The sequence below is a fragment of the Carassius auratus genome, chromosome 13 (genome assembly GCF_003368295.1).
Source record: "Carassius auratus strain Wakin chromosome 13, ASM336829v1, whole genome shotgun sequence".
Lineage (NCBI taxonomy): Eukaryota > Metazoa > Chordata > Actinopteri > Cypriniformes > Cyprinidae > Carassius > Carassius auratus.
In genome coordinates this window covers 20,807,540-20,821,675 of record NC_039255.1, presented here as the reverse complement: position 1 = coordinate 20,821,675, position 14,136 = coordinate 20,807,540, and the positions used below count along the sequence as shown (strand labels likewise).

Genomic DNA, 14,136 nt, shown 5'->3' with positions numbered 1-14,136 from the left:
ACATGTTTTTGGTCAGTCTCTTGAGATTCAAACAGTGGTCATGGACTGTTTGTCCAAGACTACAACCCTTGTTTCCATGAATGTTTGACAGAGGCTGGACTTAATACAGGCTACTTCGGAATGCCATTTCACACATTTTTTGCATTGGCCTGCATTCTTGTTCATGTCGGTAACAGTCACCTGCTGTTCTCACTGCTCCATCTGAACTCTGTCAAACTTGTTTTCTTGCAGCCTGAGACAATAGGCTGTCTTGTCAGTCTGAAAGACCTGTGGCTGGACGGAAACCAGCTGTCTGAACTACCACCGGTAAAGTATTTCTCACATATACTGTTGATTTCATTTTCAAAAACTGTCAGTCTATCGGACTGTCGGATCGGTAACCACACTTGTTCTCCTGCATAGATTTTGTAAACATGTTTGACTGCATCAGACATGTATTATGCTCCTTTACATTATTTTACACTTGATTTGAACTCGATGTTTATTATTGTTCTTTATTAATCAAGCACGAGCTACTCGTCTTCCTATATATGTACACTTTCTCTGCTTCAGGAGCTGGGGAGTATGAGAAGCCTTACCTGTCTGGATGTATCTGAGAACAAGATAGAGCACCTCCCAGAGGAGATGGGGAACCTCCTCTCCCTCACTGACTTCCTGGTGTCCCAGAACCTCATAGACATGCTGCCGGAGAGCTTAGGTCAGTGTTCAGGACCCAACTACGAACTGCATTGCCTGTGTGTCTGTTTATGTGTGCTTCTGTTTGGTTGTTGTCCTTGGAGATGGATGGAGTTAGTTTTTTCTTTTAAATAAAGCAGAGCTTATATTAATTGAACTGTTGTACTTGTGGATAACCTACTGATCCACTGTTGTTGTTAAAAGCGCACAATAGTGAGCTGTGAGTTTTAGTTTTATGCAGTAATTATTCTGTAATGTATGCTTTCCCTTAGGAAAATTAAGACGGCTTTCAATATTGAAAGCAGATCAAAACAGATTAGTCCATCTGCCGGAGAGCATAGGCAACTGTGAAAGCCTGACAGAACTAGTGCTGACAGAAAACCAATTGGTGGTAAGTTACAGCACCTGATCCATAATGATCAGGTCCATAAAACCCTTAAAAAAACCTTGGCTTGCTCATTAGAGTTGTCATGTAGTCTTATCATTGGTCATATGCATTTTATAAGATAAATCTCTCCTTTTGTTTTGTTTTTCTCTCCAGAGTTTGCCAAGAAGTATTGGAAAACTAAAGAAACTGTCCAACTTCAACTGTGATCGGAATCGTCTAATGTCTTTACCAAAAGAGGTATGCCATCCTAGTCATTGGCCTTCCTTATTCACGAAACACAGGCAGAACATTTCATAAGGCGGCAGGCTTAGGTGACATAACTGTAACATAGTTATTTCCAATAGTTTTTTCCCCCATAAACTACACAAATGTAAATTTTTATCTGCTCTTCGTGTTACTGTGCTAGTGTTAAAACGTACAACCTGTATATTTTGTTCCAACCAAAGTCACTTAAATACACATCGAATTGTAGTTCTTAGTTTAAATAATCATTTAAAACATCTTACTTACACTTCACACTCCATGGGTGGCAGTGTGTGTTTACTGTACATATGCAGTTAATACAGTGGTGCCTACGGCAAATTCTCAGTAACTGTTCTGATACATTTGGAACTAGTTTTTCTTGCTTTTGCTAGTTTACCCTTTCACTATATATTTAGAGTATGTAGAGACGAGTTGAGCAACACTCTCCCAGAGTTACTGAAGGTCAAAGTGAAGTGATGTGTTGCTAAGTGTGGTGACCCATACTCAGAATTTATGCTCTGCATTTAACCCATCCTAGTGCACACTAGTGTTGGGCCGATAGACGATGCCATCGTAATGCCCCCCCTGGCCCTGCCCCTTTTTGAATGCACAATAATTTTTTAGTTTCACTATCACTCAAGATTCGTGATCGCACTGTTATGATTTATGATATTTTGATCTTGAAATCATGTGCAGTTTGAACAGCCTTAATCATGCTGCTCTTAGAATTTACAGTCCTTTGTCTTTAAGATTAAAATTCTCCATGATAACAGCGCTTTTCTAAAATATGATGTTCACATTCAGAGTGTTTAAATAGTAAGACTTTGCCTCCTTTGTTAAAACTCTCTCAAAACCTCTTGTTTTGCCTCTTGCTTGAAGCAATAGCTCAAACTTGCATTAGCTTAAGTACATAAACCGAAAGCACTCATGACAGACATGCTCACACAAGAGGTGATGTGTGAGCGCGTCTGTCATGAGTGCTTTAGTTTACATGCTGACTCATGCGATATTGGCCCTGCTGCTGCTGTAATTATTCTAATCAAAGATAATCCTTACACTTCCTAACCAGCAAATCCAGTTCCAGTGCCGGATTCAGTTCAGTGAAACTGCACTGTAGGTCAGTCAGTGTTATTAACATACTGACCTTAGGCAACCTGCCATCACCCGTCACATGACTTTGCCTTGCCTACCCAATACCCATACATCCTGTAGTGCTGTGTTTTTGTGGCATGACTACAGTACTCGGGATGGGGTCGCCCATGGCACACACACCCAGACAAACACAGCCCGTTGTGTTACTGTTACTGTGTAACGGTCCTCAGGTTTTTTATGTTCTTGAGAAACCCTCATCTCTTATTCTTGAAGTTTTTTTTTCTCCTCTTCCATGGGTTTGTATGAATGAGGCAGCTTGTTCTTTAAAACCATTTGCTCAGCTGTGACCTCTCTGACCTCATTCAGTGGACACAACACAAGAAAATGCCACAAAATGTAATTTTCTCATATTCTTTTATTTCAAGCTATGTCAGAGTGTAGGGTAATGACAAACTGAGCAAAATAATTGTGTTTATGAGTTCTAATCATGATTATAAATCAGTGTTGTTCTAAATTTCTAGACACAGAGTTTTTGTACATGTATTTATTTTGCAGTCACAAACAACATGTTTGGATTTATCATAGTTCGTCACCTGAGAAGGTTTTACACAGATTTAGTTGCAGGAAATAGCACACTGGCCTTGTGTAGGAGAAAAAAACTGGCTGTAATTCACTTTCATTGACATCTGGCAACCCTGAGCGTGAAACCTCAATCAATCAATCAATCAATCAATCATTCAATCATTTATTTATATAGCGCTTTAAACAAAATACATTGCGTCAAAGCACTGAACAACATTCATTTGGAAAACAGTGTCTCAATAATGCAAAATGATAGTTAAAGGCAGTTCATCATTGAATTTAGTGATGTCATCTCTGTTCAGTTTAAATAGTGTCTGTGCATTTATTCGCAATCAAGTCAATGATATTGCTGTAGATGAAGTGACCCCAACTAAGCAAGCCAGAGGGGACAGCGGCAAGGAACCAAAACTCCATCGGTGACAGAATGGAGAAAAAAACCTTGGGAGAAACCAGGCTTCAGTTGGGGGGTCAGTTCTCCTCTGACCAGATGAAACCAGGAGTTCAATTCCAGGCTGCAGCAAAGTCAGATTGTGCAGAAGAATCATCTGTTTCCTGTGGTCTTGTCCTGCTGGTCCTCTGAGACAAGGTCTTTACAGGGTATCTGTATCTGGGGCTCTAGTTGTCCTGGTCTCCGCTGTCTTTCAGGGCAGTAGAGGTCCTTTCTAGGTGCTGATCAACCATCATGTCTGGATACGTATCTGGATCCGGGTGACTGCAGTGACCCTCTGATCTGGACACAGACTGGATCTGGTGGCCACGGTGACCTTGGAACAAGAGAGAAACAGACAAATATTAGCGTAGATGCCATTCTTCTAATGATGTAGCAAGTACATAGGGTGTTATGTGAAGTGTTTCCGGTTCTGGTTTACCTAATTAATGCAGCCTAAAAATCCTTTAACGGATTTGGATATTAAAAGCATATTAGTATGTTATGTGTAAGCCAGGTTAAAGAGATGGGTCTTTAATCTAGATTTAAACTGCAAGAGTGTGTTTGCCTCCCGAACAATGTTAGGTAGGTTATTCCAGAGTTTAGGCGCCAAATAGGAAAAGGATCTGCCGCCCGCAGTTGATTTTGATATTTTAGGTATTATCAAATTGCCTGAGTTTTGAGAATGTAGCGGACGTAGAGGAGTATAATGTAAAAGGAGCTCATTCAAATACTGAGGTGCTAAACCATTCAGGGCTTTATAAGTAATAAGCAATATTTTAAAATCTATACAATGTTTGATAGGGAGCCAGTGCAGCGATGACAGGACCGGGCTAATATGGTCATACTTCCTGGTTCTAGTAAGAACTCTTGCTGCTGCATTTTGGACTAGATATATTTTTGAGATGGAAAAATCCTAACTGTTGACGAAGAATTGACAGAGCAACCATCAAGTCTTAGACAGTGTTCTAGGTTATTACAAGCAGAGTTTTTAGGTCCTATAATTAACACCTCTGTTTTTTCTGAATTTAGCAGTAAGAAATTACTCGTCATCCAATTTTTTATATCGACTATGCATTCCATTAGTTTTTCAAATTGGTTTGTTTCACCGGGCCACGAAGAAATATAGAGCTGAGTATCATCAGCATAACAGTGAAAGCTAACACCATGTTTCCTGATGATATCTCCCAAGGGTAATATATAAAGCGTGAAGAGTAGCGGCCCTAGTACTGAGCCTTGAGGTACTCCATACTGCACTTGTGATCGATATGATACATCTTCACTGCTACGATCAAGGAGGCTTGTAACCAATGCTAGAGAACAGAAATGCCTAATTTAAATAATAATAATAAAAATGATAATAATAAATCAGGATAAATACCCAAATGCACAATATTCCAGGTGATTATGTTTAATCAAGAGAAGCAGAAACGATTACATTTTTTTAGAATAAAATCATTACCTATAAACTTCCAGCCTTGAGTAAAATATTTTTTTCCAGCTATTGAAAAATGAAGCATAATAAGTATTATTGACCATTGTGCTCAAATTTTAGCTTAAGTCTTAACACGGATGAAAGTCATAAAAAAAAGAAAAAAAAAAAGCGAATGTTCACGTTTGGTGTAAATCTCTCCATAGGAATCCGTTGCTTTGAAATTTTTCATGTTTGAGAGCTTTCATTGTATTTTAGCTGCCCTTTAACTGTAGTTCAGACCACCTCTAATTGCTTCTAATTTGAGCTCTGCTGGCTTACTGTCACTGAAACCAATTATTTAGGAAAGGTTTGCTTGCTGTTAATGCAGCTGTGTTTAATTTATTTAGTTAATTGCTGTCAGTCTTCCCGGTCATTTCCTGCACATATTCACATGCTGGTGCAGCTAATGTTGTGTTCTCTTGTGACAGGGTAATGTGCTGATTTCCAGAGCGTTTTGCGCTGGTCACAAGGGAAATTTCTCATGTTGTTTTGTGATTGGTTTCAGATCGGTGGCTGCTGCAGTCTGAATGTTCTCTGTGTGAGAGAGAACCGTCTGACACGGATCCCTCCTGAGGTTTCTCAGGCTACAGAGCTGCACGTGCTCGACGTGTCTGGAAACAGGTTTGTCAGAACAAAGTTATCTCACCGGGGGTTTGTGATGTAGACGGAGTCATCAAACAGATCGATGAGTTCTTTTGACACAGGATGTGTATCATTGCATCACTCTGCAGTCATACAATTATAAATGTCACTCTAAATCAATAAAACTTTCGTTCATCTTCAAAACAAGAATAAGGATATTTAAATGAAATATGAATTATTTTTTTCCCTCCATTGAAATGTTTAGAGCCCTTAGAAGACATGCATGACATACATGGTTTAATTTAGGATTTTATAGACCTATAAAAACTGATCAGTGGACATATATAGAGCACATGAAACAGAATCTCAAACAAGAATGAGAACTAATGAGGTTTATTATCTTACATAACTATAGTTGAGATTTATTATTGTTACTAATGTTTTAGGAGTTAACTGTAACATCAACAGTTTGGTGCTTTTACACTTCCAATACATAAAAATAGAATGCAAATGGGGGGAAAAAAAGAAAGACAAAAATCTCAAAACAATCTAATAAGCCAAACCAAACAAAAATACATACATTAATTTTATATATAAATAATAGAGCTGTTAATTGATTAAATAAAATAATTAATAATAAAATAATGAATCCCAGATAAGTTTTTTTATATATTTTTATATTGCAGTAATTTCACATTCAGGGGACGCTATACTGACAAAAAGTACTGTCTTTCGGATGAGATGTTAAACCAAGGTCCTGACTCTCATTGGTCATTACAAATCCCAGGATGTCCTTCAAAAAAAGAGTAGGGGTGTAACCCCGGCATCCTGGCTAAATTTGCCCATTGGCCTCTGACCATCATGGCCTCCTAACCATCCACTTATCTGCTGATTGGCTTCATCACTCTGTCTCCTCTCCACCAATAAGATGGTGTGTGGTGGGCGTTCTGGCACAATATGGCTGCCTTCACATCATCTCAGTGGATGCTGCCCACTGGTGGTGGTTGAGATTATTCCCTACTATGTAAAGCACTTTGAGTGCCCAGAAAAGTGCTATATAAATGTAAGGAATTAATTATTATTATAACATTTATCTATACACGCTGTTGAATAGGCCACTCCAGACTAACCCTAATGTTTTTTTTAATGGGTGAAGAGCCTCCTTTATGCACCTCTCGCCAGAGACTTTTATCTCTGAAGTATATTTTGATTGAGTGTGATGTATTTAGGACTCTTTACTTTTCAGCTGACTCTTATGAAAAGATTTTTAATGAAGTCACACCATTTTTAGTTTTAGAATTTTTTAAACTAAGATAAATTTTCAATACCTCTTGTTAAAGTCTCTCTCTTTTTTTTCTTTTTTTTTTTTCTCTTCGTGAATATAGCCGTATTAGCTGGCATAGCGTTATACTACAAACAAATCCACAGTCAGAAATACATACAGAAATTAATCCACATAGAGAGAACTTTACAGCTCAGATATTATGCTGCTGAATAGTTATTCATATAAATCGAAACAATCCAGTCCATTTCTGATGGATAAAATCGTCCATGAGCGTGTATCTTGTTGAATATGCTTTTTCACTTTGTGAGATTAGTTTAAAAAAAGGCATTTCATTTATTAAGCAGTATTGTGTAATAAAGTGTGTAAAAACGCATGCCTCTGCCACATAATAAGACTTGTAGGTGAACATACCAAATGTCCTGCTCTGAGAGTTTGCAGTAACAGCATTAAAGAGCGGCAGAAGCGTTTCTTGTGAATGATATTTTGTCTGTTTCTCTGTAAAGGCTGCTCTACCTGCCCTTGACCCTGACCTCTCTACGACTCAAAGCTCTCTGGCTGTCAGAGAACCAGTCTAAACCACTGCTCACCTTCCAGACGGATGTGGACCCGGAGTCTGGAGAGAAGGTTCTGACCTGTGTACTGTTGCCTCAGCAGCCCTGTGAATCAGAAAACAAAGGTAAAGCTCTGATGTGTGTATGACTCTTAAAAGATCCTATAAGCTGTTTTCCATAAAACCTTGTGCAGGAAACGTCCCCTCTATCCGACATGTGTGTACATTAGTGGACCTGGCACATTATTCATGTTGGATGATCTGGGCTTTTGGGTTTTTGGCGTTGTTGGTTTTGTAGGCTAGAGGGGGTCAGATGTGGCAGAAGTTAGTGATACTGCAGATATAATGTAGCAGCCTATCCTCCATACATCATCTGTAAGTAATATCACAAACTTCAGCCACATCTGACCCCCTGTAGTCTACTAAGAATGGTAAGATTGGCCTAATAATGTAAACATTGCATAAAAAAAAAAAAAAAACATTACAGGAACAAGTCAAATGTTAATGTTCTAGTGTTGTCACAATGTCAAACATGGCAAATTCAGATACAATCCCACATTTTCATATGGTCATCACGCCTGAAACTTTACATTGTGTATTTGGCAGCATGAAAAATAAAAGTTTTATTCAATTTATGAATAGGTTATATAAGGAACCCCCCCCCCCCCCCCCCCCCTTTATAATCGATGAAGCTGATATCAGCCAAAGTGTACACTCATTTTCTGATCAGTAGACCTTGTGTAGGCCCGCTGTTTTTCAGTTCTGCGTTATTTGTCTTCTGTTTGTTTTTGCACAGTGTGGAGATAATGTTGTATGAATTTATGAATGAACTACTCGTTTTAAAAACTTCCCAGTCTACTGACATCGGCAACAATGATGCTATACTGCCACTGCAAAAACAGACGTTCAAAGACGAAATTCTAAAGGTGGCTGCGCACTTGTTTCTCTGGAGCATAAGGCTGCACAGTCAATTGACTTGGGAGTTTGGAAACATTGTTTTTTTTTATTTATTTAATCAAAAATAGAGTAAAAACTGTAATATTGTGAAATATTTTCTATTTTAAAATGCAATTTATTCCTGTGATGCAAAGTGGAATTTTCAGTATCATCAGTCTTCAGAAATCATGCCCACTATAGTAAATGACAGAACTTGTACAGAGGTTAGCTAATCATAACCACATACAGTAGAAAACATTATTTTAACCGTATTATAATTAGATCAAGATCAAGGTCATAAAAAAAAAAAAAAATTTCCAAGAAACTGACTAAGGTTCAGGAAGGGAACTGTTAAATGTAGAATCTGCCCTTTAAATGTTTTCCATCCCAAACACCACTTAAAGGTGCTGTACAGTATGTAGGATTGACACTTTGAATTGGATTTGAACTAGGTATTGCAATCCAAATTCAAAATATTGGAAAGGGTTTTTTTTTCACCCAGCCCCTCCTCCTCAGACTTGGTGCATACACAGGTTGCCAGATTGATTACACCAACAGGAACGAGCGCACTTGACGATGAATGAAATGAAATACAGTGTGTTTTCCCCAACTGGCAACCTGGGGTGGTGAAATACAGTTGGTCAATATAGGAGTGGGCGGGTTTCACAAACCGAAACATGGACCGACTATCTGGCCCGGAACGCCCATTTTCAAGGCAGAATAAACTGACTGTAGCATTGTTTTTCAGATGTCTCTTAAATATTGGCAACAATATTATGGTATTTCTAAGCTTTAGTAGGTTCAAAAACTTTTATACAGCACATTTAAGAATCACTTCCGAGGCATGGATAGACAGTAGGCACTTCTATTACGAATCTGCAGAGTATATCTGCAAGGAGATTCTAACCATGATCTTATTTTTTGTGGGATGTAATATTCTGATAACATCCTGTATCAGCTCTGCGGCGGTCTCTGGGATTTATCAGGGGCTCAGCACACCCGTATGATTCGATCAGACTTTGAGATGTGTTAGTTGAGCTGAGGGAATGTATAGGTAGCAGGGCTTGTACAGATCAGGTCTTGAGATGTCGGAGTTTCCTCTGGCCTCTGTTCACGCTCATGTGCTGCTTTCTACATGCTGCCAGCGGATTGGGCGGCTAAAGAGGCTTATCTTCTCTGAGCTCTGCTCTGCCTCCTCCCACAGCCGTCTTATCCTAAAGCCATTGAAGCTTTTATTTTGTGGAGTCTTAAACTTCTCTTTCATTGATGAAACTTGGGGTCATTGTAAAAAAACACAGTAGTTCTAAGTTCTCTGTTAGTGTTATTTTAAAATTGTAACTTTTTTCTGCAATGGTCTTTAGTGTCACATGATCCTTGAGAAATCATTCACACAGGCCATTTGCTAATCAAGAAACACATTTATTTCAAGGTTTTATCAAAAAACATTGTCATAATTATTGCTGTTTTGTGTTTGTGGAAATTGTGATACAAGATTCTTATTTCTATTGAGCAAGGACCTCTAAAATTGATCAAAAGTGTCAGTGAAGACATGTATAAGGTTTTTAAAAAGACAGGAATGTTTTTCAGGTTTGCTGATATCATGTCATAGAGGGACTCTGAAATCTTTTAGTCATGTAATGCTGCTATGTTTGGATGTGTTGGAGGTCAGGTCAGACTGGGCGGAACGGCGCGAGCGAGGGCGGGTGGGTGGGGGAGAGAGGGGTGATTGTTTCTCTGTAAGCCTGTGACTAAGACGGGATTTGAAATGATGATCTCACAACCCTTTTACTTGGAATAAAAACTCCTTAGCATGCTTTGGTAAAAAAAAGTACAGTAAATGCAATAAATAAGGGATAAGCAAAAATGTTTCAACCATGTGTTTCAAAATAAAATCAAAATAAATCTATGTATATGCTGTGTAGGTTCTGATAACCTCGCCCGCTGTGGTGCTCTGGAGAGTCTGGTGGAGGGCAGCGTGCTGGATGACACCTGGGACGACAAAGCCACCAACAGAATGAGCACTATTCGTTTCATGGAGGACGATGATGATGAGGATGACGAAGAGGTGAGGAAGAAGGAGGCTCTGCTAAATGTATTATATGGTGTTTTGAAAAAGTGATATCCAGTGCCTGTTTAAGCAGAGTTTGTGGTTTTTAGTCCTTGTATGCGGGTCTGTAGATGACCTCAGCCTAACAGATACACACCTTGTTTGCAGGGGCATAATCACATTTTTCCCCTAATAAAATTATCACTGAAATCAAAAAGCCCTCCTTGACTTACTAATGGCTTTCTTGTCATCAGCTATCAATAGCTAGTGGAAAATTATCCTAAATTAAGGATAAATATCCTAAAATAAGGGCTAAATCCTGCACAGGATACTTACTATAAAATTACTTCCATTTTTTCTTAAATAGTGTGTGAAACAGATGGCCTGCCCCAGTGCCCAAATTTGCAGGCTTTGCACTTGTCTGTTTGCATGCCGTATTTAAAGTTTTCAAAGCCTTTGGTTACTCAGTGGGACAAACCTACAACAATGTGTATTTTTACAGAGCTTTATTTACAATAAACCTGTAAATGTTGTTCTTTAACCATCAGAAATATGTCTTAACGTTTCATGGGGGGTCTTAAAATGCTCTGAAGGGTGTCATAACAGGAAGTGGTGAATTGAATGGCCTCCTCCACCGTTCTTTTTCTTTTGTTTCTCAGAGAACACTGTTGCGGCGGGCCACCCCACACCCCGGCGAGCTGAAGAACATGAAGAAGGTGGCCGAGAGCATCCGTAAGGACATGAATGCAGCCAAAGGCCTGGATTCCAACAAAAACGAGGTCAATAATGCTGTGGACCGATTGACCACGTCTGTGTGACCGCTTTTACTCCGAGATGTCTCTTACCCGGTGTGTCTTTCCCTGAAGCCCCCACAGAGCCATTCCTCACTGTTTTCTCCCAGGGGCTGATCACCCTTTTGCTGTCCTGGGACCACCAGAGCCCTTTCTCCAGCCCAGCTTACTTGATCAGGGACGAGTCCTCACTACATGGTGCCTTTTCTAAAGACCTCCAGAGCAATAACTGCAAAGGAATGCATTTTTTTCTCTTCAAAATTCAGTGCTTTTCTTTTGGTTTTCTTTGACACACAAAATAGGTAGTTGCACTACAAGTCTTAGCATAAATCTGTCAGAATCTTTATTATAGATAAATGAAATATATTCTTTATTTTTTTATCTTTCTTTTGGTGATACATGGAACCCAAGCATTTTTGGACCTACTGATTTTAAAAATGATTGTATAGTTGCTTGTGAATATTGACACTTTTAAATGTGTGGCAGCTCAGGTGGTGTACATTTTAACAACAACAACAAAAAAGTTTTTTAATCAGTGAACTTTCCCATTGCTTGGATTCAGAAGCATTCGAACAAAGTGGCAGATTTTTAATGTCATACATGGTTCATTCTTATCTGAACAGATTTGTATTTCTTTGTCAGGCTTCTTCATAACCCATGCAGTTTTCAATGTGTGTAAAGGACATGTTAATTAAAGGGCTAATGTGGTTAAGGACCATGACCTGAAACACTCCGACATGTGGACCGAAGAGGGTTAAGGCTGTCCGACAGACCGGTGCTGTGCTTTACTACGCTAATATTAATTTAGTAACCTGACTTCTGCTGCAGTTCAAATGTGCTTCCAGCTTTTTTAAAGCAGGTACAATAAAACTCTTTTGTAATTGAGGTTAAGGGGAGTAAGTTATTGTCTTTTGCTTTGCTTTGGTTTGGGTGAGCAGTTTTTCCCTCCAAGTGCCAGAATGCACTTTTATAAGTAATGCTATCAATTATATATATTTTTTTTAATTTTTTTTTTTGTAGTATATGGTACACTACAGACTTCATTTTACATTGTATGTTTTCATTTGCATTCCAAGAAAAGACATGGTTTTTAATGTTGATTTTTATTCTGTAATTATTTCTTGTAAATGAAGCTGCACAGAAAACAATCGTAACCAGGCGCTGTTTCTGGGCCAGTATGTTTATGATTTTAACCACTGAAATAATAAAAGGATTTCATGAAAGCAAGGGTTATGGTTTATTATTTATATATAGATTTAATATTAAGCAAAAATCCTACAGATGTCTTGCCACTGCTTTTGTTTTTTCGCATTAATGATAAAGGAATTGTTCAGCCAAAAATGAAAATTCTGTCATAATTTAATCACCATGCTATTCCAAACCAAAGCTGCATGCTGTTATTTTGTATTTTATCCTGACTCTTACAGTCTTTTTCTATCAATGATTTATTATCTGAAGCTTCAGCCCATTGTTTGTCCACCCTTGCTTGTTTTCTCGAACTCAGTACCTCATTATTTTCTCTGCTCGCACATGTGGCTTTTTCTTTATTGAATGTAGAGAGTTTGCTGTGTGCTGAACATTTATAAATTACTTTTATCTATATTTAATTTTCATTCCAAAATGATTAGAATATTCAGACAGTTAATTGTGCTACTGAAACACTGGAATGCATATTGTATACTGTATATAAATAGAGCTGTATGGGCTCAGCATATGGAACAAAATTTGGAGACTGGTCAATAATAATGGTTTATAAGACAATAAGAACTCTGGGAATTACTTTCTCTATCAAATACATGCTGCTTTCTTTACTTCTAAATTTTATTCCTAAAACTTTATTAATTGTAGAATCCTCACACACACAGTGACTGCTGCTGAGAACTTTAAAAAAAAAAAAAAAATCATAATCATATTCCAAAGAAATGGTTGTAGGACATTTCTCTCAGCTGAAGATTCTTCCATCCATAATACTCTTTTTATATGATTTGTTACCTGATCTTCAAGTTCTTTTGTCCATTCTGCTTTTGTCTTATTTGGCAGCATCAGCTGTGGCAAATTCTTTGAAACTGTGTCTAATAGTCAGCAGCAGAGTCTTCTCTTCACTGTTGCGGATGAAACTGGTGTCTTGTGTTTACTGTTCAGTGAGCCGTCTGGTTCCCCAGCTAGAGAGTGTGATGTGCTTGTTTTCTTGCTGTTGTGTAGCAGTGTGCTGGTTAGATTTACTTATCTTCCCAAAACAGAACAGCATGAACTAGTTCATTTGCTCTCTCTCTCTCTCTCTCTCTCTCTCTCTCTCTCTCTCTCTCTCTCTTTCTCTGTTTTTTTTTCTTCAGAATTTAGCAGTAAGAAATTAATCCTCATCCATTTTATATCGACTATTAATTTCATAAACTTTTCAAATTGGTATGTTCCTCTGGGCCGCAAAGAAGTATAGAGCTGAGTATCATCAGCATAACAGTGAAAGATAACACAGAGTTTCTTGATGATATCTCCCAAGGGTAACATGTAAAGCGTGAAAAGTAATGGCCCTAGTACTGAGCCTTGAGGTACTCCATATTGCACTTGTGATCTATATGATCTTTCTTCATTCACTGCAATGAACTGATGGCGGTCAGATAAGTACGATTTGAACCGTGCTTAATGCACTTCCATTAATGCCAACAAAGTTTTGCAGTCTATTCAAGAGAATGTTGTGGTCAATAGTGAGGAACGCAGCACTAAGATCCAATAGCATTAATAGAGATACAACCACCATCAGATGAAAAGAGCAGGTCATTTGTAACTCTAAGGAGAGCTGTCTCAGAACTATGGTACAGTCTAAATCCTAACTGGAAATCCTCACAGATACAATTTTCTCTAAGAAGGAATATAATTGTGAGGATACTGCTTTTTGTATTATCTTAAATCGTGTATTTCGGTCTGTAATTAACCAGTTCTTTGGGGTCTAGTTGTGTTTTTTTTAATGAGAGGCTTAATAACAGCCCGTTTGAAGGCTTTGGGGACATATCCTAATGACAATGATGAATTAATAAAAGTCAGAAGAGGATCTATGACTTCTGGAAGC

The 14,136-nt window shown here is 38.3% G+C and overlaps 1 protein-coding gene across 1 annotated transcript in view; it reads left to right on the top strand.

Moving 5' to 3' along the window:
- LOC113113008 (leucine-rich repeat-containing protein 1-like) overlaps positions 1-12,290 on the top strand; it is a 29,807-nt gene extending 17,517 nt beyond the window's left edge. The window contains exons 7-14 of the mRNA XM_026279091.1: positions 232-306; positions 553-697; positions 948-1,066; positions 1,217-1,300; positions 5,387-5,502; positions 7,252-7,424; positions 10,157-10,299; positions 10,941-12,290. Coding sequence (XP_026134876.1) covers positions 232-306; positions 553-697; positions 948-1,066; positions 1,217-1,300; positions 5,387-5,502; positions 7,252-7,424; positions 10,157-10,299; positions 10,941-11,099 — 1,014 coding nt within the window. The 3' untranslated portion in view covers positions 11,100-12,290. The remainder of the gene's footprint in view (positions 1-231; positions 307-552; positions 698-947; positions 1,067-1,216; positions 1,301-5,386; positions 5,503-7,251; positions 7,425-10,156; positions 10,300-10,940) is intronic.
- The last annotated feature ends 1,846 nt before the right edge of the window (positions 12,291-14,136 follow it).